At 46.1% G+C, this 23172-nt stretch overlaps 1 protein-coding gene across 1 annotated transcript; it reads right to left on the minus strand.

The window, feature by feature from the left end:
- Positions 1-914: 914 nt before the first annotated feature.
- Positions 915-21138, minus strand: LOC142590432 (uncharacterized). The gene is made up of 5 exons (XM_075702533.1): positions 20905-21138; positions 19562-19699; positions 16406-16567; positions 3612-3716; positions 915-2155 (listed from the first exon to the last, which is right to left on the minus strand). The coding sequence occupies exons 2-5, from the start codon at positions 19688-19690 to the stop codon at positions 2084-2086; spliced, it is 468 nt and encodes a 155-aa protein (XP_075558648.1). The 5' UTR covers positions 19691-19699; positions 20905-21138; the 3' UTR covers positions 915-2083.
- Positions 21139-23172: the final 2034 nt, after the last annotated feature.

A 23172-nucleotide genomic window follows, 5' to 3' on the forward strand; every position in this document is an offset into this window, starting at 1 on the left:
AAAGGCACGTTCCGCCGAGCAACCGCGCGGCCATTAACCTGCATAACCGTGAACAGCCGGAGAGCGAGAGTGGTTTTTCTCTTATTTGCTGTTTTTGTTTTCTGGGTTTTTCCTTTTCTTTTCTTGTCTTTCCTTTTCTTTGATTTTTTTTTTTTTTTTTTTTTTTGCGGCGTGGCAGATTTTGTTACTTTGTTACGTTGTTTAAAAAAAAGGTGTCATAAAGGTAACTCCTGCCTCAGCCTTTAGACAACCTTAGTTTTACCTATTTGCGGAACGAGGATGCACACTTCGCCGCCGCGAAATGTGTTTGCCAAACGCACTCGCCGATGAGTGCGCTCTGCCGCAAGTGCCACTAAGCGTGCGGCAGCCGGCGAATGACGCTGGCGGCGAAGCGCACTCGCTAAATGTGCGCTTAAGTTTGCCCCTTTGACAGGGGTATAAGACGTTCGTGAAAGCTGAGAAAGAAAGGAACCAATAATGCAGCTGAAAGAACAGGGTGCCTAGCAAAACAGCGCAGCCGAGAATACTTGCACTGGGCTGTGCTTTGCACGCACGCGCGCATACTCGTGACTCTTTCGCCGATGCGCTCCGTTGCACGGCGCTGATCGGCTCTCCGGTCGACGCTCGCGCCATATTATTAAATAATTGGAAGGGTGCGCATAGCACTAACATAGCTGCGCCATATGTTCATATGCGTGTTAATGACAGCAATGACCGTCGCCGATCAAAATAATTAAAGATAATCTGGAATAAGTATGCTTATGTCGATATATACAGCCTTTAATTCTTGCGATTTTCTTTTTGTTGTTGTTACCATGGTTCATTTCGACGAGGCGGTATTCCATGAGCCCTAGAAATTCATTGTGTGTTCAAATCACGAACGGTGGCTCAATGGAACTGTCAGGCACCCAAGGTTCAATTTCGGGATCTTTATTCAGGTGTTGCGAAAATTACACGGACCTGGTGACGGCACCGTCATGGTTCCTGCGCTTCCTGACTGCGCTTCAAGGACCACAATGGTTTTAATCGGTTCATGACACTTCGTTCCGTTATATAACTAACAGTTTAATAATAAAACAACATTTTACTGTCTCTTCCATAGAAAATTCTCACAGAGGAGGCACCACAAAGCAATCACAATAACGACACCACCACCACTGTCAGCAAAAAATAATGGTTTGATTATTATCTTCCAAAATAGTGAAGAGCTGTTAACGTTAGCTAGAGCATAGCGCACTTCCTGTAACAACCAGTCACACCTTTGTTCTCACTCTTTCGCTCCCTTTCTTTATTTAGGCCACGCATCATACAAATGGCTTGAAACAATGCCGCACAGAAACGGCATGTAGTATACAGGGTCTCTACAATCTGTACTTGAGCGAACGAAGTTTCATCACCAGTGACCTAAGGATTCAAATATTGACCCAGCCTAAGTAAGCGAAGACAAGCTGGCTTAGATATAGTGTGGTCAAGTAGTGTCCTATGATGAGACTCCTGTTGCTACCTTTCGCAGCGTCCATAGCTCTAAGACCTGAATCCTACCAACCTTGATGGCAAACGCTTCCCGTTGAAATCTCTTGGTTCTCGTCTGCTAGCTTCCAAGTTCACTCTCACCTAAGTTGCATTAAAGTTCGGGTACATTATGTTGCGTACAGATCCCTTCTTGCTTATCAGGACAGGGCAGTGTTGCTAATCAGGAGAAACATTTCTTTAAGGCCAATCAACACTTTCTCAGTTTCGTTTATTTTTAATGTATCTTTAACTAGAAACGCGCACAGACACGGCTCGAAACTTTGGCACAGAGCAGCTGTCGTATGGTTTCAACGAATATATATTTCACTTTCTTCTTAAGCTTTCCTACGCAGGATTAGATGTATATGTCACCTTAGTAATCCGTATCTATTAACGAACAACTTTATTTCACAACGTAAGTAAAGCTGCTTTGTCTAAGGCACCATGAAACATACTCGCGGAATAAACTTTATGGCAGTGGAGTAATCATACGCCCATCACAATGCAAAGTAGACTGGGCTCAATGTGCGTGATTCAACGCCCGTTCAGCAGCACTTATGTTCTCTTATGACTACAGCTTGGGTCCCTTGTAGATGAACGCCACGTGCACCACGTGGCAGATGGCTGCTATCAGTCCCAGAGCCTGTAAACAAACAATAAGAAAATAAGACATGTGGCTAATGTGTTTTATTTTTTTCATTTCTTTGTAGTTATGGTCTTTCAAATGGTTTAAACAACCACCCATTCCACCCCCGGTATTAGCTGTAAGCACAAAATACTGCGAGCATCTTGGTTCCCATTTCCTTCTTAATCGTGTCTATCAGTATGCAGAGAGAGATGTCATCCTAGGAGTGGAGATTTAAACAAATGATTCCGGTAGCTGAACAGGCTCCGCGGGCTATCACTTCTTCCTGAGCGGAGACCGGGCTACGTGTTGTCGTTTTCAAAGCGTATCCGGCTCTTTTCCTTTTTTCCTCTACACGTGGGTTGGGCCGTAATAATCTCCGTCGTTGTGAGGATTACAGAAATTTGCGTGTCTTTGTCCTCCGATGTCACGCGCCACGCGCGTTGCGAGAAGGAAGAGCATCTCCTTCTTGCATAAAATCAAATAAATCACTTGAAATCACGATAGAGCCGGCAGGCACCAACACCGTACCCGTAGTGCGAAATTTCGCACTGTTTTTTCGGAAATCTAGTGGCAGAGGTATACCAGTGAGCATACAGGCATCGTAGCGTGCAAATGGACGCCATGGCACAGACGGAGTGGCGCACCTGTTGCAGTCGTGACGTATCTAGTGCACGACTCTGTTGCAGACAGTGGCCTAGACGTCAAGCAGTGCGCCTTACCAGCGCAACCACCGGGGATCCCCCCCCCCCTTTCACTTCTTTCCTTTAAATTTATTCCCCGCTACGTCTTTGTCGACCTCTTTATCGCTAGTAAGAATAATGGTCTCATTTTAGGCAATGGTCTCATTTTAGGCAATCACATGCTTTTTCTTTCCCAAGCAAGTTCTTAAATACAACCATGCGTCAAGTTCACGCTGCAATACTGCTGCTACACGATATATTACTACAACAACAACAAAAAACGCACATTTGCAGGGAAGTTAATGTCGACTGTCGAGACTGCTGTACATAAATTTATGGTAGTATTCGTACGCTCCCACGCGACAGAGAAAACAAACGATTTCTGGCCGTTTGTTAAGGGCACCTAGTTGGTGTGGCAAGGGTATTAAACAATGCGTGCTCGGGTCCCGTCGACAAAATAAAACCCGTTCCATTTGTTTTAATATTCATATTTTCTCTTTTCTCATTCAGGACAAAATTCTAACCATTATCTCCCTTTATTAACGGTAATTTCACCAATAATTACTTTTCCAAGTGTTCTGTGTTCTACGGATAAGGACAGGAAGGACGCCCTATGCTTTCCTGCTTCATGGGTCATGTTAAATTGCATACTGGGTCCACTCAGTCCATTATTTTCTTCGGTTTTATTTATTTATTATCATCCATCCCACCGAGCGGCCGATACCGGCGACAAATGGCAACAAGGAAGAAGAGAACCTTGACAAAATGACGTGTTAATAAAGTTTTCTTACCCCCGAAGCGATGGCACCCGAGTGGCTGAATCTGGTAACATGAGCCAATACAGCGATGCCGCCGGCGGCGTACAGCAGCGTTCCGAACACGTGAAACAGGAAATACTGAAACAAGGAGGGAGGATCGCACGTCATGCCAGGACAAATTAACGAGCAGCTGCTCATCTACTTCACTTTTTTTTTTAATATAGCAACATCAGAACACGTTGGCATTTGCCTGTGGTGGCACATTGTTGCAGAAGAAATGTGCCTGAAAGAAGATGACGTACGTAGCAGAAATGAATGTCCCATTCGGAAATCAGGATGCCTGCTTGGGCCAGTTGGGACACACACACATACGCACGCAAGCGACATGCGGGGTTTGTGCGCGCTGTGTGACATGATAATATTCAACCAGCTAATCTAGCCGCCGCGGCAGCTCAGCGGCTATGGCATTGCGCTGCGTGGGACGAGGTCGATTCCAGCTGCGGCGGCTGCGTTCTGATCGCACGGAATGCAAAAACGTTGTTCGTGCACTGCGCACGGAGGGCGCCTTAAGAAACCGCAGGTGATCAAAATTAATCCGGAGTCCCCCACTATGGTGTGTCTCATAGTATTTTGGTTTTGGCCAGTGAAACCCCAGAATTTCATTTAACCGGCTAACCTTCCCGCACATTCTCACGAAGTGCTTCATCACGAACGTAACCAAAACGTGAAACTTGAGCACTTCACATGTCTCTCATTTACAATGTGCGTTGTCAGTACAGATTTACAATGTGTCTGATTTGCAAGCTCTCAAGCGAAAAAAAGAAAGAAAAAAAAGAAGAAGACATAATGATACGGGGGCCTGGCACGTAAACACCCTTCACGTACTATGTTCTATCCATCTCCCTCTCCCTCTCGCTTTGTCGCTATTTTTTGTGTAACACATGCCTCAAGAACAGACGTCCACGCTGCTGCTTAGAACGTTCGACTAAACTGGTGCAAAACACAGACAGCGATGTTTCAGCTTAGCGGGTCGGGAGACACAGCTTGTCGCAGAGCCAGACATGCGAATACGCAAGCCATGCAGCCCCGAGTCCGGTACACTGTGTGTCTAGTGCGTAGCACCTGCTGGCGTGCTAAGCTGTTTCGCCTGCGGCACGCACGCGGCTCGAGATCTGCAGATAGCATTCTGGACGTCTAAACGTCACAGAATGAATAAATCACTCTTTGTCTTCCGAGCACACAAACAGTGTTAAGGTCGCGCACTACGGCAGACCGAACCGAATGAGTGAATCCTGCAACGAAACGCGTTTTATTCTTCCCATATTTATATAATTCCGCAACGCTGGAAATAGATGTACTAGAAAGCTTTATAATGAAACGTTATTTATAGATATATTTACGAATGATGTTGTCATTCGTTTACGCTCTACTATAGCAACGAAAGCGAATGAAAAGCAAAAAGTAGTTTCAAAAGAAACGATGACGTACCCACGTATGGACGTGAAATAACGCTCACGTTCAACAAGAAGATTCTATTAACGTCCGAAAAAATATTTATGCCTCACTAGCATACATGCACACCCGTACTTTATTATTCTAAGTACTTGCTGGTTAATGTATTATTCACTAAAACAAAAGAATTTTAAAACTGCTTGCTTACTGGCAAACCCCCGTAGCGGGTAAGCGCTATTATTGCTAAGGATCAAGAATACGAAAAAAAAAATTCTTGGGTTTCACTTGCCAAAACCATGATACGATTATGAGGGACGCCATAATGGGTAACTCCGGAATAATTTTGACCATCTGAGGTCACTTAAGTGCACCTAAATCTAAGAACGTCCTTTTTTTCCTCTCGCCCCCATTGAAATGCGGCCACCGCGGCCGAGAGATCGAACCGGCGAGTTCGAGCTCCGCAGTGCAACGCCTTGGCTCCTAAGCTAGCGCGGCGGGTCACGCACACGAAGGCGCCGGTGCCATTTCGACTAGGCGACATCGGCTTCATTCCTGCAAGAAAGACCAAATAGCTAACAGAAAATAAGACCGTAGCACTGCTCAGCAATCACGGCTATCGTGTGGTCTGATTACGAGTGCGCTCTGCGAAACCATCCTCCGAATAAAAATGTTTCACTGACTACTGAACGTTTTTTTTATTATTTTATACAACACGAAATAACCGTGGAGACCGAGATGGAATCGGCCCAACCGACAAAGGGAACCCCTCCAGGTGCCGGAAGGCGCTCACGCTCGAGAAGCACATCAAGATCAAGACAGCGCTCAACATCGAGGGGAAGAAACCGTTCCAGGTCTCGGGAGGCGCAGGTGCGCTTCGAGGAGCAGGAGCTGAAGACAAACAAGAAAAAGGAGCCAGGAGCGACCTGGGCCGAGAAAGTCAAAGGTACTGTGAAAGTCACAGGTGCGCTAGCCTCGCAGGAACAAAGCAATGATGCCAGAGTAGAACAGCTGATCAGAGAGGTTATATCACTAAAGAAAGCAAATGAAGAACTTAAGCAGCAGATTCAGGAAATGAAAAAAGGGTTGAGGACAGAAAGCGGCAGTGTGGCAATAGCTAAGTCGGTGTGTAGAAGTAACAGCCAGGAAGAAGACACACCGGCGCCCAAAAAGAGAGCTGTAGTTCCGGAGGCAGAATCGATGTGCTCGGTTCTGGAAGAGATTAGGAATGCGATTAGGGATCTAAAGGACACGGTAGACAGCGTTAACCTTAAGGTGGATAAAACATGGAAGTGGAAGTTAATAGACGAGAAAAGGTTGAAAAAGCTAGAGGCCCAAGGAGAGGATGGAGAATATATGCCATTGGAAGCAGAAAGCGCTAGAATACCCCCAGGAGCGGTAGGTGGTACAGTCAAGCGAACAGTGACAGGGGGTAGCAAGTCAGGGGGCAGCGACAATAATAATGGATAACAGAAATAGACTTAGTGTGTGGCAGTGGAACTGCAGAGGATTTCAGCAAAAAAGAGCGTCACTAGCACAGATAATCAAAACGGTTGAAAATAGGCCGAAATTAATAATGTTGCAGGAAACTCTAGCGGAGGAGATCGGGCTGTCCGGCTTCAACTCGGTTTGCAAAGGCAAAGAACCAGGCAGAGGAATTGCCACCCTAATCGACAAGAAAATTCCCTACATAGAGCACGATCTAAAATTAGGGGTGAGTAAAATTGAATACATATTGATAGAAATGGTCCTAAAAAGGTACAGAGGTAAAGCGCAAAGCTTGTTCTGCCTCAACATATATAGCAGTCCCAGAGAGATGAGACAGAGCTTCAGAGCAATTTTTAATAAGGCCATGAGGGTAGCCAAAACTGCGCCACTCATAATAGGAGGGGACTTCAACACCCCACACCAATCTTGGGGTTACCGCTGAAGTAATAAAAAAGGGGAAGGAATCTGGCATCTCGCCACGGATTTAGGCCTTTCTCTGATCACGGACCCAGCCTTTCCTACCAGGTGTGGCAGTTCCACGTGTAGGGACACTACCCCGGACTTATCCTTCACTTATAACTTACCCAGGGCAGACTGGATTAACTCTGGTACGGACCTAGGAAGCGACCATTATATACTACACATAATGGTGGAAACGACGGGGGGGGGGGGAGGTAAAGCATTTCACTTACATAGACTGTGATCACTTTAGAAAAATCAGAAAAGGCAGAGCAGACACAGATAGAAAGGGGCGCATCACACTACAAGAGTGGGTGGCTCAGCTTAGGGACGACTTGAATGCAGCAACTAAGGCAGAGGAGGAAGAGGTCGAACAAATTGATAGTAGATTGGCGCATTTGATCGAAGCCAAGCAATCGATTTTACAAAGATGGAAATCACAACGCCTAAACAGAAGACTTAGAAAACGAATTGCTCAGCTCAATAAGAATATAGAGGAACACGCACGATATTTGCAGAAACAAAAATGGGATGAGGTGTGTAAATGTGTAGACGGAAGGATAAAACGTGGAGGCAATTGGAGTCTGCTCAGGCATCTGCTCAACGAAAAAGGCACTAAATCGAATAGACGTACGGCAGTGGCAAAACTGGTACACCAGGAAAGTCAGACTGCAAGCGCAGAGATCATAATGGAGCGATTGGCTACTAAATACTTGCCTCTCAGGAAAGAAGATCAGGATGTGAGTTATCCCGATTACTTAGGGGTAGAATGCAAACATATGGATCAGGAATTCACCGAAAGTGAGGTACGCACGGCACTGTATGATCTGAATAGTAGGTCAGCAGCTGGCCCGGATGGCATCTCTAACAGATTGCTTAAGAATTTGGACGACGATTCAATAAAATATCTGACCACATACATTAATGACCTATGGAAAGATGGGGTATATCCAGAAGAATGGAGGATGGCCAGTACTATCTTAATACCAAAGCCGGGCAAGCAACTCAACTTGGATAATCTGAGGCCAATTTCTTTAACATCATGTCTAGGGAAGACAATGGAGCATGTCATATTGAACAGGTTAACGAAATATGTGGAGGACAATGACATCCTACCGTACAATCTGATTGGTTTCAGATCAGGCTTGTCCACACAAGATGCAACGTTGTTAATCAAACATCAACTGCTATTAGCTAAACCAAAAAACACTCGAGCTCTCTTGGAGTTGGATGTCGAAAAAGCTTTTGACAGAATTAAGCATGGAGCAATACTTGAAGTGATTTCCAAACTGGGATTGGGGAGAAAACTCTATGAAGTGGTCAAAACCTTTCTTGGTAATCGTTCAGCTCATCTTAGATTCGGGGATATTAAATCAAAGAAGATGGATCTCGGTGACAGAGGGACGCCACAAGGGTCGGTCTTGTCACCTATGCTTTTCAACCTGGCCCTGTCAAAAGTGGCAAAGGGACTAAAAGGGATAGAGGGAATTCACTTTACCATTTATGCAGACGATGTGACTGTACGGACCGCTGAAGGAAGTATGGGACAGGCGGAAAGCAGACTTCAGAAGAGCATTTATGAGGTAGAGTCTATTTTAGAAGGCATAGGACTCAAATTCTCTGCTAATAAGTCTGAACTCCTTGTACTCAAGAACAGAAGAAGGGGTAGAAAACCGAGGGGATACGTGCCCGAGGAAGAACCCAGGTTAGTACTAACCACGAAGGCAGGCGAATCTATTAAGCAAGTAGAATCCATTAGAGTCTTAGGGTTATTCCTGGAGGCAAACGGGGCAAATGGAAGAACAATACGACACATCACAAGCAAGACTGTGGAGGTAATAAGACTGCTAAGGAGAATCACTAACCGACACAGAGGGCTGGGAGAGAGAGGCCATGAGACTGGTCCACGCTTTCGCCTTGTGTCACTTCTCATATGTAGCTGGGATGCTCACTTGGACACAGACAGAGATAAACAAGTTGAACAGATTAATTAAAAGGCTAGTCAAAACAACAGTGGGGTTACCGATTAACACTCCGGATAACAAATTAATGACACTGGGGCTCCACAACACAATAGCCGAGATAATTGAAGCTCAGCAAATTGCCCACAGAGAGAGGCTCTCTGGAACAAGGCCAGGTAGAGCAATACTAGAAGAGGTAGGATGGTGCCCAACCAAATCCAAAATTTCAGGTGAAGGCACAGTAGAACTAAAAGATAGCGTAAGAGAGGTAATCAAGACGACTCCTTTTCCCAGAAATGTGCACCCGGTGCACAACCTGGAAAGACGAAAGGCAAGGGCCAAAGCTCTACTGCAAGAGATAGAACACGACAGAGAACATGCGGCATTTGTAGATGCTGCGTGGGTCAGAGGAAAGAAAGCCTTTACGGCAGTAGTAGTAGATGCAGATGGTCTCACTCGGGGTGCTATTACAATCATGACTAAAGACACGGCAGTCGCGGAACAAGTAGCGATAGCATTGGCTTTAAAGAATAATAAGTGGACGAAGATTTACAGTGACTCTAAGATGGCTTAGACACTTTACCAATGGCTTTGTAACCAAAAGGGCTGCCCAGCTGATCGGTGAGTTGGACAGCCAAGAGATCGAAATCCGCTGGTTTCCTGCGCACATGGGGTCTGTCGATCCATCTCGAAAGAATTTAAACGAGATGGCTAACGCGGCTGCACGAGGAATTACTATCCGTGCACTACGCGACCAGGACCTTAATAATATACAGGAGGAGAACAGGGACCAATTACTAACATATAATGAAATCACGAGGCATTATTACATGAACAGAAGAGAATTCCCAGTGCCACACGCTAAGTTTAATAGAGCTCAAGCGGTCACTCTGAGATTGTTGCAAACAAGAACTTATCCAAGTCCAAACTTTATTAACAAGATATATCCTGAAAGAGAGATACCAATCAATTGCGAGAAGTGTAATGGCATCATTACTCTGGATCACATGCTTTGGCAGTGTCCTGTGACTTTCACAGATTGTGACAAGGAGAGAGACTGGTGGCGGCAAGTCCTACACAGTGGCGTTCTTTTCGATCAAGTACAGGCCGTCCAGAAGGCCCATAATACGGCGGTAAGGTTAAACCTTACTGTCCCGACGTGGGAGCCGCCTGCGTCAACCTAAGGGTTGATCTTCAGGACATTAAATAAAGTTCATCATACCATACGAAATAACCGTACGTAGTCTTTTACCCTCTAGCTTGGGTCACAAACGTTATCATCGTGGCCTGCGGCTATGTATACCACAGCTGGCGGTATGCACAAAGGGGGTCCGTGCGACGCAATGACAGGGTGCAGCGATAGCTCGTGACCTATTTCGATTTTAAGCTTTCATTTTTATCACCCGGAATGATGAAGCTCCTCATAATATGCCTACATCATGTGCGCACTAACCGACTTCCTATTACTCGCTACAGCTCAGCCCTTCTTAATATCGAAACGCTCGTTCAGGAGACGTCAGCGTTGAGGGAGACTCTTCCTTTATTAGGACACTGTGTGAAAAAAAAAGTGAAAAAGAAACTGCACTATTCTAACCAAATGTTGCGCGATTCCTTCTAGTTTTCCTCGTAGTGAATTGTTCAAAGGTAACAGCATTTGAAAAGAGCACATCACGCGCATCTAGTACACCAAGGGCAATTTCGATCGTGATCCAGCCCAATCGACATCGGTCATGATCGATAGCGCCCTGTGTGACTGCAGTGTAAGAACAAATCTTCGCAAATTACAGACACAGTTACGACGCTCGCACTGCGCAGCACAGCGGGACACAGAGCAGTAGTGGCATGAGTCCAAGTACAATTAGGGCTCAAGTGAATACGCACCTTCCACATCGCAGTCTATACACGTGTATATAAGGAAAGTGAGAAACATCTACACCTCGCAACACACGCCTAATGTATTTAGGTGATCTTGGAACCTTTGAAAAAGCACCTAATGCCCTCATTGCACAAACCTGCACCGCACTTGCACCCTAGAAGTTGTTTTTCGAAAGACAGCAGAGCACGCAACTTGTCCATTAGTACTTTCTAACGATCAACTAAGGCACTCAAGAGAAGGTGCTCAGCGTGTTGCCCTGACCATGCGCAGGAGCGCACCAGGCTTCCTGTATTCTTCACAGAAAACCCAGCGCCCAGGTGCTACATATATCTTAGTTAGCAAGCATGTAGAACAAGTAAACGCAAAGGCAGCCTCGTAAACATTGCAGCTGTCAGCGGATGCCGAACCGGCACACTTTGAGCCAGAGGTCAACGCCTCCCCGGCTTCTGCCGTCAGCTTGCAGTGCTCGCGGCACTTGTCGCAACTGATATAAGATAGAAGCTAGACTACGTGTAGGGGTGGCAGCGCCAAGAGCTCGCATGTCACTGTCAGCACGGCGTGAACAAGAATGGTATTTTCCAACTGCTAGGCAACAACGCTTGTACTTATATATGCGTGCACCTTTCGGGCGCCTTGCCAACTTCCCTTTATGTCTTGAGACGCGCCAATGGAATGCTACTGCCTCTCACGAAAGCCACAGCTGCGCTAGCTTCAAAGCGGAGAATAATCTGCGGCGCGAAAGAAAATATAAATGATTGCTGATTGCGTGACGTTAGTCGTTTGATTCATGCCAGCGATAAAAATAGAAGGTTTCGTCAAACAACGCAAGGACACTCAGATGGATAGCAAAACAACATTTTTAACTGGTTTATATTGGCCCACGAGTAAATGGTACCAAGGCCACAATTTATCTCATTTGAATTTTTCTTTCGTTTACTAAAATGAAAATTCGGGCTAGTTCATCTTTGCATAATATGTCAATAACAGCACATTAGATAAGGGACGACAGCAGAACATTTCAAATTGTACTGTTTATAGTAATGTGGTGATCCTGTTCCCGTCTGGTGACTGAACTCTTTCTTATATTACTTCACCAAACATTTCATTGAGGGACCATACTAGTTCCGTGCAGTGTGCGTGGAACGATTTATGGACACACAAGCTATCATTAATTGTTTTAGAATCATATATGATTATTTATGCATAGTGTGTTGTTGTTGTTGCTTTTTACGTTTACTCCTTTCTTAAATGATCGTTCTGTGTACTATCATCTCATTTATGCTTGTTTATGATGTGAAAGACTGTTGAAAACCAGTTTTAACCCCGACGGGACCCACTAAAAGGGCATACGTTTAATGCATTTTCTTGATTTCACGCCTTTGCATAGCAAAATGTATACTATTCTAGGCATTCACAAATGTGAATATATTTTCGAATGAAATGCAGGACTGAATCAAGCTATGGTTGGGCATTGTAATACATAGAAAGCTACTTCTACATTGCAAATCAGCAAAATAATTTTCTAATGAGTGCTCTCCTAAGAGCACTCATCGACCCGACCAAAACCAAGTCAGAGAACAACAAAGCTATATACCAGCTAATGCTCCAATACGAGGGACCGGACTCAGAACTCTGAGAGAAGGTGCGAACCAGGTGCTTTGGCAACACGAACCTTCCAAGCTACACAGGGACGTACCGGGGAGACGAGAATGCTAAGCTGGACAAACCCATAATGAAAGAAGAGGTCTACGCGGTCATTCGAAACACCACCAAGAACCCAGCTGCAGGTGCGGATAAGAAAAACAACGCGCTAATCCGCAACCTCAGTGATGAAATTTTTACCGAATTAACTGAATTCATCAACAAACATTGGGAAGCCGAAACAGTCCCGGAGGAGTAGAAACATGCCGAAGTGGTAACGATACCTAAGCCAGGCAAGAAACTCAAAATAGAAAACCTCAGTCCAGTCTCGCTCACATCATGCCTGGGGAAGCTGTATGAGCGAGTAGTAACCCAAAGGCTACAAATCTATATGGAATATAACAAACTAGTTCCCCACACAATGTTTGGCTTCAGACCTAAGCTATCAACACAGGACGTACTCATCCAAATATATGAATCAGTACTCCTGAACCTTCCCAGCTACGGAGAAAACATAATAATGGCTCTAAATATCAAAAGAGCATTCGAAAATGTAAGCGACGAAGCAATCCTCACGAGTTTGGACGACCTGCACTGCGGACGAAGGATTCAGGGCTACGTCAAGGCTTTCCTGTCAAACAGAACGGCAACCATAGGCATGGGAGAACTTCGGTCGGAGAAGTGTCAAACACCTAACAAGGGAACACCGCAAGGGTCGGTCATCTTGCCCACGCTATTCAACGTAGCAATGATCGGACTGCACGAAGACTAGGGAAAATTGGCGGCATACAAAACGCAACTTATGCCGACGACATCAACATATGGACTAACACGGGCTCACTCAGCGAAAAAGAAGAGAAGCTACAGAAAACGGCCACTTGTGTAGAAGACTACGTTAAATAAAGAGGACTAGCGTGCTCGACCGAAAAATCGGAGCTTTTACGAGTATGGAAAGGAAAACGAAACAGAACGGCCCCGACCAGTGAAGAGCTGCGGTTTAAAGTCTACCTGGTAGGAACACCGATACCTGAAAAGACAATCATACGAATCCTAGGGATGTGGCTATAGTCAAACCAGCGCTGTTCCCACAACCTTACGCTACTAAAGGCAACAACACTCCAAGTCGCACGCATGATCACACGAATCTCAAACAGACACAATGGCTTGCGAGAAGAAGACACACTCAAGTCAGTTAGAAGTCTGGTGCTCAGCAGAATAGCGTACAGCCTCCCGTACCACAGCCACATAAAGAGCGATATCCAACAGGCGGATTCGATATATGCAAGATGTACAAAACTGTGCTCCGACTACCTCAAAACACCTCAACCGAAAAACTCCTAGCCCTGAGACTGCGGAGCACATTTGCAGAACTAAGAGAAGCACAACTCACAGCCCAAATGTGCAAACTATAGCAGACAGCCACAAGCCGAGCTCTCCTCTAGAGACTGGACTACGTTGAGCAGATACGGGAAATCTCGAGGACCGAAGCTATCCCCGACGAGTACCGCAGCACGCATAAAATAGCACCAATCCCAAGGAACATGGACCCCAACCTCCATAAAGGTCGCAGGGAGGCAAGGGCTGAATACCTCCAGAAAACTTACGCTCCTTAAAAGACAACGGTGTATGTGGACGCAGCCATATACACCAGACAAAGGGGAAGCAAAAATGCAGTAGCAACGATGGTCGACTCAAGTGGCCGTTGCTCTAGCGGCGGCAGAGGGCTATCCGATCGGACCGTCGCTAACAATACTCTCGGACTCGCAAACAGCCTGCCGCAACTATTTGCATGGCAGAATTAGTAACCGAGCACTCCGCATACTCTGCTCAGTAGACTGCGAAACACAACAACAAACAGGCACAGAACCGTATGAAGCGATCACGCACAAGATCGTATAGATACCGGGACACACGGGGGTGGCAGGGAACCAAGAGGCAGACAGGGTAGATCAAGAGTACACTAATTACCGAGCGTCCAATGTCGACAGTCTTGAGGAGCCCGCGCCTGTACCGCGACAGTACTCGGCCATTTTAGACAATTACAGAGGCAGCAGGAAGCGGTACCACCGCCGCACAAGTCCCTTAGCAGGGAAGAAGCTGTCGCATGGAGACAACTACAAACAGGGTCGTACCCTAACCTTAACATGCTAAGTAAAATGCACCCCACACTATATAAGGACAAATGTCCTTGGTGCAATGATAAACAAACATTATACCACACAACATGGACATGTCAATAAACTGACGTAGTCCCAATCATATCACACCCAAGTGCGGAGAAATGGAAACTACTGTCCAGCGACCGCTGCGAAGACCAGCTAGGCCTAGTGCCGCGTGCACGACGGACAGCAGAGGCCAGCGGAGCCGTGGACTGAAGGCAGCCGACCATTGCGATAGAGAACGGACGAAGCAGCGGGTGAAGACCTCCGGGGAAGACACAAGGAGGAAGACCCCCCTGAAGAATCCGCCCAGCCGCAGAAAAACACAATTACTAGAGCTCAATAACGTTTTCCCTCACTCACTCGCTCTAGCGTTCATTCGAGCCAATTTTCAGTTGTGCATAAAATTGCACCATCCCGTTAAATCTATGATAATCTTTTACAAGTACCATTCATCGTGCATTCAAATGTTTCAATTATAACTTATAGATATATCGCTACTGCGCCGAACGATACATCCTTCCGATACATAATATCATTCAATAATGTATAGTCCAACGAAATAGCACAGGGTATTTGTTGCCAGCTGTCCATCGAAAAATACGAACAGTCCTGCGTTTCTGTTCGATTCTTAACTTTGAGCCGATGAGAGAACACAGCAGTTGTTACCTGGCATCCACATAATTTCGCTTGTTTACTCTCCTGAAATTATGACGTAATAGATAAGAGTGAATGTAACCGACCTCTCAGAAATAACAGAGGAAGTATCAACAAGGTAGAGCGAGCAGCGCTTTTTAATAAAAACTGGAGAGGTTCGCCCATTGGTGCGCGTTGCGTACTATGCGCGATATGAAAACAACGGTAAATAAAGTTACACGTGCAGGACGACCCACAGGCACAAAACACAAATTAACGCCCAACATGCAAAACTAATTAAAGTGTCTAACTGAGACCAGTGTCTCGCAGGAACGTTAAAAGCGCCTTCGTAGCGCGGGATGCACAGACGGTAAAAGTCCTTCGTGCAAGTTTCTATCCTACCTCGAGCTTAGATCTACGACAGATGCATACGTATGTTCAGTGCTTGCTTTAGGGCTGTCCCCTGGAATGTGAGAAGGCTGAAAGAGCAGATTTAATGGTCTATGTCCTCTCGTTCGTTGCACACAGGGCATAGTGGCGATCCTATCCACTTAATTTTAAACAAGAAGCATTTTGAAGGCTCGAGCCACAGGAGTATCTACGTTATGGGCAGCCAACCGGATCTTGACTGGTTAACATCCCTGCGTTCCATCCATGCATCCATCCATCCATCCATCCATCCATTCATCTATCTATCTATCTATCTATCTATCAACCTACCTATCACTCTCTCTCTTTCTATATATATATATATATATATATATATATATATATCTTGACAGTCCATGCGAGTAACACTGCTTTTCTAGAAAGAATAACTGACGCTCCAGTTCAATAACGGAACTAGAAAACACAGCACTCAAAAATCGATGCATCTCTTTTTTTTGTATTTACTCGCTATATAAAAGGCCATAGTGTGACAATAAGTTATAGTGTTGGTTGTTACCACAGTGTCTATGTTTTCGTGCTTCATTAGCCCTTCTAGGGCTCTTTCTTTTCATCGGTGCTTTTTTGCTTCTTCATTGGATGAAATTCCCCGCGATGCCTGTGTAAATTAAATAATTGCAGGGGAGAGCTGGCCTCGCTTCACATCGTGAAGAGCTTCAAAAGCGTTACGATGAAATTGCACTGCCTACCAAGGCCGTGCTAAAAACTTACAAAGAAGGTGCTAGGCAGCAGCGTCCCCGACGCCGACAAGAAGGCGGACAGCAGAATGTAGAAGGAGATGAGCCAGTACGTGAACGAGATGAGCAGGAGGAAGATGCCCGAGCTGTAACCGGTGTAGGTGTAGCACAGGCTGAACACGATGATACCCAGAATCTGTAATCGGCAATAGTGCGTGGTTGAACTAGCTGGTTTGACATTGTGCTATTTTGCAGTTCAAAGCGGGACAACTAAATAGACAAAAACCAGACAGATCGTTGATTATCAGCTGACTGTCACAGTTGATAATCGGCGTTCTTCCTTGTCTTGCCCAGTGAAAATGAAACCATTGTTACACTTAGAGCGAACTTTGGAGCGAATTTGCTAAGAGCGTTTATACTAACGTCATTCGCAATCCGAGTTCTCACATTAAATATAGATTTATAGACCTCTACAGTAAAGTATAAACGCAGGGAGTCTTTGGATGGCACGCATTAGGGAGCGGAGAAAGAGCTCTCAGTCCGAATTTCATTTTATTTTGTGAAATAAGCTCAACCGTAGCAATGGACTATGGTCAGGTGAATTTGTACGAATCATTATATTGCTGATAAAGATAATAAATATTAATTTAATTATTCATTTATCCCGCACATCTTCGTGCATTTCCATTTAGACATTGTGTGACCGGTACCTTACCCATTGTCTCTCAGTGGGAAAAAAAACTTATCAACAACCGTTACGTGCTCGCGGCATGTTCGATCATGAAAAGTGATATAAATATGGCACAATCCTTCCTTAATGTATTGAAGGCTTAATTATGATTATGTGTCCGTGAAAAATAAAATTAAAGTAAGACAGAAAAGGGAAAGAAGTGCGTTCTGAAGGAGGTACATTGAGTGCGAAGCCCAATGAACATATGTACCGAGTTTATTTATTAATGTACGTAAGAAGCAATTCTTTCTCTTTGCATATTCATTTTGGCTTTCAGAAGGTACTGCAGCTGTATGGCCTACACGTCATTGCTTGTGCTTGCGGCTGACTCGCTACGTATTATCAACGCACGCTGGCAGTCAAACTTGTGCGGACAATGATGTACACAACGATTAAGCGTCTTCAGCGAGATTTTGGTACTTACGGCACAGTTCAGGTCAAATTTAACTAATGCACGTATGTGCAGATTTACGCATTTACGCGAGTGAGTGAGTGAGTGAGTGAGTGAGTGAGTGAGTGAGTGAGTGAGTGAGTGAGTGAGTGAGTGAGTGAGTGAGTGAGTGAGTGAGTGAGTGAGTGAGTGAGTGAGTGAGTGAGTGAGTGAGTGTATATACGTTATTTACCAGACAAGAAAACGTGCCCTCTTGATTGGCACTTGCTATGTGCTGATTACGTGTCGAGGAAATGCAGTGACGCGTCACGTCAAGGACTGCAAGGGGACTGTCAAAACATTTCCAAATTGGAAGTCGTGTTTATTGCTTGATACGTTATGGGGGGAGTCACCAGTTCTATTATGATAGTTTGATAGCATTACTCGGCCGCTGTGGTTTAATTGCGTCGTCACTTTCCGTTTCATTCGCGAAACAAAACTACCTCTCGACTTTGTGTTAATGCTATTATATTATTTCGATATCATTCTCACGTGGGGGTTTCACAGTGTTCACAATGTTTGAATGCGTGAGTAATCTAAAAAGAATCATTAAGAACGGCATACAGACTTATCTCAAGTACTGCTGCTAACTTAACATAAACCAAAGGCAACGAACGTCAGTAGTGTCACTTAGACTGTTGTTGAGGTGCAGACGCTTGGGCTTGGGCAAAAGATAAAGAAACGATAAACACTTAATCAACAAAAATCCAATGCCAAATGAGTCGGCGCCACATTTACTGCGCCCAAACCTGCAGAACCAGGACTCTGCGAAAATCTCTTCCATGTTCGGCTTCTCTAAAAGTCCCCTAAATCAACACACACAAACACGCGCGCACGCGCGCGCACAGACGCACACACGCACACACACGCACACACACGCACACACACGCACACACACGCACACACACGCACACATCGGGCTTTTTCGGTCCCTTAAGATCATTCACGTCGCGACACCAACAAGGTCGCTGTCAACAACAAGATGTACCATCGCAAGGGTCGAAGCTGTCCATCGGTCTATAAAGGATGGACATCAGTTCTGATACATCTACTAGCACACTTTTCCCATGCAGTCGCACTCCCGCTGTTCCTCGCCGTCTCGCTTTCACGTTGTGCACAATCAGCAGATTTCACCTCGTGTAGCGCTTTTTGCACTGCGCACGTGGTGGCAGCAACGTGTAGCCGAAAAGCGTGGATTGCTGTTAAGCAGCAGTTCATGGTGTTTTCAAACAAGAGCGTTCGGTACTGACGAGTGGTTCGCTTACTGGTTCACCTACAAGGTCAATGGCTTCGGATACGTTTCGGAGCCCTTTAACTGCCTTCTTTACCATATTTGCCCTTTCACTGTTCAGAAGAATGAGCAACTCGTGTCCGTTCATCACCGTCGCTCATGCGAAGAACATCAACCAGCTACTTTCAGTGGCCTTCGCAGGCGGCAGAACTTAAACTTTGCTCGCGTGCCTCCCAACCCTTTGCATGGTGCCGTCGTTGTCAACTTCTAGACCGGTGCATGCGTGACCTGTGCTTTTGGGCCGTGTGACGGGGCTCCTGCGGCCACTCATGGCACACCAAACTTCCAAGGCTGAGAGCAATTTTTTCTGCAGTCTGTTGTACGATTTTGTGTTCTTACGATACACACTCACTGCCAAGAATCAGCTCTGAGTCGTATCTTATAACGATGCGTTTAATTTTCATTTCTTCTTTCATAACAGAAAACAAAAGTTCATCAACTTGAGAGTAGCACGACGCTACAAAGGAAACCCATATGGGTTTCTCATAAAGGTTCGTGATACTGTCAGGTGTATGACAATTTTGTTCTTTCATTAATCTTTCTGCGCCTTCTAGAATTATTCAGAACTGTTTTGCCATTGCTCTCTTATACATAGCGCCGCGTCAATGGCAGCGTCAGAACCTATGACGAAGCGTGGAAAGAATGGAAGATAAAACAGGTAGTTAGATATGCGGATCACGCGCATGCGTGGGAGCAAAACGAAGTAACAAAGCCTGACGACGCGAGAAGTTCACCTTACCAGCTCAATCAGTGTCAGAATGCCTCCAATGCTCGTCAGGAACGCTGTATTCACCGACAGGGCAACCACTGGCGACGAACCGGACGTCGTCACCGTGGTTTGGCGAATGGTTGTGGTGCTAGACGACATCGCAATGGCCTGCATGTAGTCATATCGCACGCCACTGTGTTTTTCTTTTTCACGTTTTATTACACCGCTGGGAAAGAGTCACTGCTTGCTCTTTCGTTCAACAAGCTTTCGTTCAGACACAGAACGCGTTAACGTAAAGCTTTTCCACGCAAATATACCTGGGATCAAACCAGCAATCATGGGTTTCAAATGCCCCCTCCGCCTCATGCACCTTCCACAAGCTACCAGATAACATTTTGACACGTTCGTTAAATCGCCATTGCTTATTGGAAAATGTGCAGGATAACCAAATTAGTAGTACCGTGGAAATTGTTTTACGTATACTCATGTGAAGCGAACGGTGTATGAAATGCATCGAATAATCTACTGATCGGCTATAGCACAAAATTACATCGAAAATAATGTTGTTTTGAAACGTAAGTCAACTGATGAAAGAGAAGACTGTAGAAAGGTCTTTTAAAAGAGTTTTGGGTATACTCGTACTGTTTTGAGGAGCTTTTGAGGCCGTGATCGCACGTGATCCTAAGGATCACGTGCGAGTCTCTTAAATGGACCGAAGAGTAGGAGGCCCATAGCTGATTTTTGCAGTAATTGCGTTAAAAGAATACATGTTTCGCTGAAGTGTAGGGTATTTTTGTTGTTTAAATTAAATTAAATTATCATGTTTTGCGTGCCAAAACCACTTTCTGATTATGAAGGACGCCGCAGGGGAGGACTCCAGAAATTTCGACCACCTGGGGTTTTTCAACGTGCACCTAAATATAAGTACCACGGGTGTTTTCGCCCCCATCGAAATGCGGTGGTCGTGGCCGTTTTTTGTTTGTTTCTTTCTTCCTTTCTTTCTTTCTTTCTTTCTTTCTTTCTTTCTCTGATAACTGATACGTCATGTTTACAAAACAAAACTCGCGTTCTCTTCATTCGCTCCTCGTATCGACAGCAGTGCGCGCGGCGAACCTCGGGAAAACTGCCCCGCCCATTTCTTGCGCTAAGGGCTCGGCGAATCGCTCCAGCCGAGAGCGCTCGAAAGCAAGCTGTGCCGAACCCTTCTTTTTCACGTACGTCGCACAGCTGTTCCCTCTTACGACTAGGCAAAAGGCACGTGCAGGGGCGCTATGTGTTCATTCCGCACCCTTCGCGTATAATAACGCGCACGTTCCGAATCAGCAAGGAGTCGGACGCGTGCTGCGCATCGGAGTAGGTCAGAGCAAGCCTACCTTGTGAAGCACTGGAGATGCGCCGGAAGCTTGGAGAGCGAAGCCTTTGGCCGGGTCGGAAAGGATCACCGCAGAAGTGGGACGCGCGGCACTGCGCGTCTGCAGAGGGCGAAGCTTGAATGCTGGCTCCGGAACAACAGCGATGTTCTTTCCGGCAGCCCAGAACGGGATGTGATGTCAGGATGGGTGTCGCTCGTATGCTTTGGGGGAGAGGCGCTCGTTTGCGAGACGCGGCGATATTGCGCGGCGCGCATCGGCCAGGAATGCCGGAGGGGGGACGGAAAGAGTGGGGGAGCGCACTCCAAGGCCGCGCTCGGCTCGGAGCTGCCGGGTTGGGAAGTTGTTTATACGGGGACCCCCGTTTGAAGCGCTCCAACGTAAGTGCTCCCCCGCCGATCCGCGTGCTTCTTTTCTCGGTCTGTTTTTTCACGCCGCCACCGCCGCGCGCGTCCAGCTATGAAGCAAGTTTAACCTGCGTTTGAGTTGGCGCCAAGACAACCACACGAAATGGCATTGTCGACATAAGTTTCGCCTAATGCGCAACACTGCTCTGTCTTGTCGCTTGTCTAATCAAGCAGTGTGCAATGAGTGAGAATTTAGTTTACAGTGCTGCGAGAAGCCAGCGATGGCCAAAGATAGCTTTCTTGCAAAACTCCATTCACGTTATCTAAGGGACCTGTAGACTCAAGTGGAGTGAACGCCAAGGGCAACACACATTTCTAAGGGTTTCCTGCCTTGCAGACAGAAGAGTGGTAAGCTTCGTTATCAACGACACCTTGCGGCGTTTCTGCCGATAACCTCGGCTCGATGAAAGCCAAAAAGGGCAAGGGTGGGGTGGGGGGGATATCACGGGCACTATCACTCAAGGCGGCCACGGGAACTAGTTCACTACAGAACACTGGAATTTCTCAGTTGTTCTTCCTCCAAGGGCTGACCAAGCACAATGCTTGACTTCATTTATCTGAGAGATAAAAAATACACCAAGCGGTAAGACAAACACGCACAACATTATGTTCGTTCTTACAGCGGAGCTGTTTATGCGGACCCTGTGCCGTCGTTGTCGGACTTCGCTAAAAAGGGGCCACGTGACCTAGCGGGAGAGCAAAAGAAGAGCTCAACAGGGAAAAGGGTCGGAGTGACCCCTTTCCCCCTGTTAGAATACTATCTTATACGCGAATCTTTGCGGCCAACGAACAGTGCCTAGCGATTGAAACGCGATGCTAGGAGCGACGTCAATCGTAAAACCAATCCAACCAATCGTCAAAACGATTGCAGCACCCGCATCTCCAGTGGTGGGCCTTGCGACCAGTATGCTGAACTTTGCATTAGAGGTTCCGCACATTCCATCCCAGCTACAACTGCGGGAAGACCACGAGTAGTGCGCACCCCTGAGGAAGAAGCTGTCTACCGCGAGCGTCAGCGAGAGTTGGCTCGTGAACGGGCTCGTCGTCGTAGGGCCGAACCGAGCTGCGCGCCAGAGATGCCGCGTTTATACGGCAGCGTTCCTAAAGCATGCTCACCACGCGAAACACGCAAAAGCGAAAATGAGGTGAAAGAATGGTGAAACAAAATATTTACAATATAGGCTGCTTGCGAAGCTTGACATGCATGGTGTAACACTCGGTGTAACTAACACAACTTGACTGTTCGATCCTCTTCACGGACTTGAAGGGGCGGTGATTATTTTTTTCCCTCGCTTTCTTTGCCGCAGCGTGCCCTTACGAAATGCTTTTGTTTCCTTTTATATGTTAAACTACACAGGAGCTGTCCAACGCTCCTCACAGGACTTCTGATTAACTGACGCTAAGAAGCGTCCATAAATATTGTAAACACATGCTAGTAAATTTTGTCAAGATACGCACGAGCACCAGGCGTCGCTCACTCGTTTCTGGAGTATGGTGTCATTTTGGGCGAAAAGTCCTGTTAAGTCATGAAAATCAAAAATGAAAAGTAGTATATATATATATATATACTGCACGAAGTGTCACGAGTGCCGTCTAAAACGAAGAGGTCAATGCCTGCAGACGAAAGTAAGCATGGAACCTATTATCCCTATGGCTGATTGAGGTTGCGAATGAGCTACGCATTCACTGTATACTTCTCGGCGGCTCTACGGTACATCACTCGCGGCTTGTTCTGTTGCAATCAATTTGTGTGGGACAGTGTGGTACGTTGCAACGCGTTTACTCTCCCTCTCTTCTCCTCTTATTTCTCTTCCATCGGCGACCCTGCGGTCTTTCGCTCAGACGTGAGCCGTTTGATGACGCC

Source organism: Dermacentor variabilis, chromosome 1 (genome assembly GCF_050947875.1).
Source record: "Dermacentor variabilis isolate Ectoservices chromosome 1, ASM5094787v1, whole genome shotgun sequence".
Taxonomy (NCBI): domain Eukaryota; kingdom Metazoa; phylum Arthropoda; class Arachnida; order Ixodida; family Ixodidae; genus Dermacentor; species Dermacentor variabilis.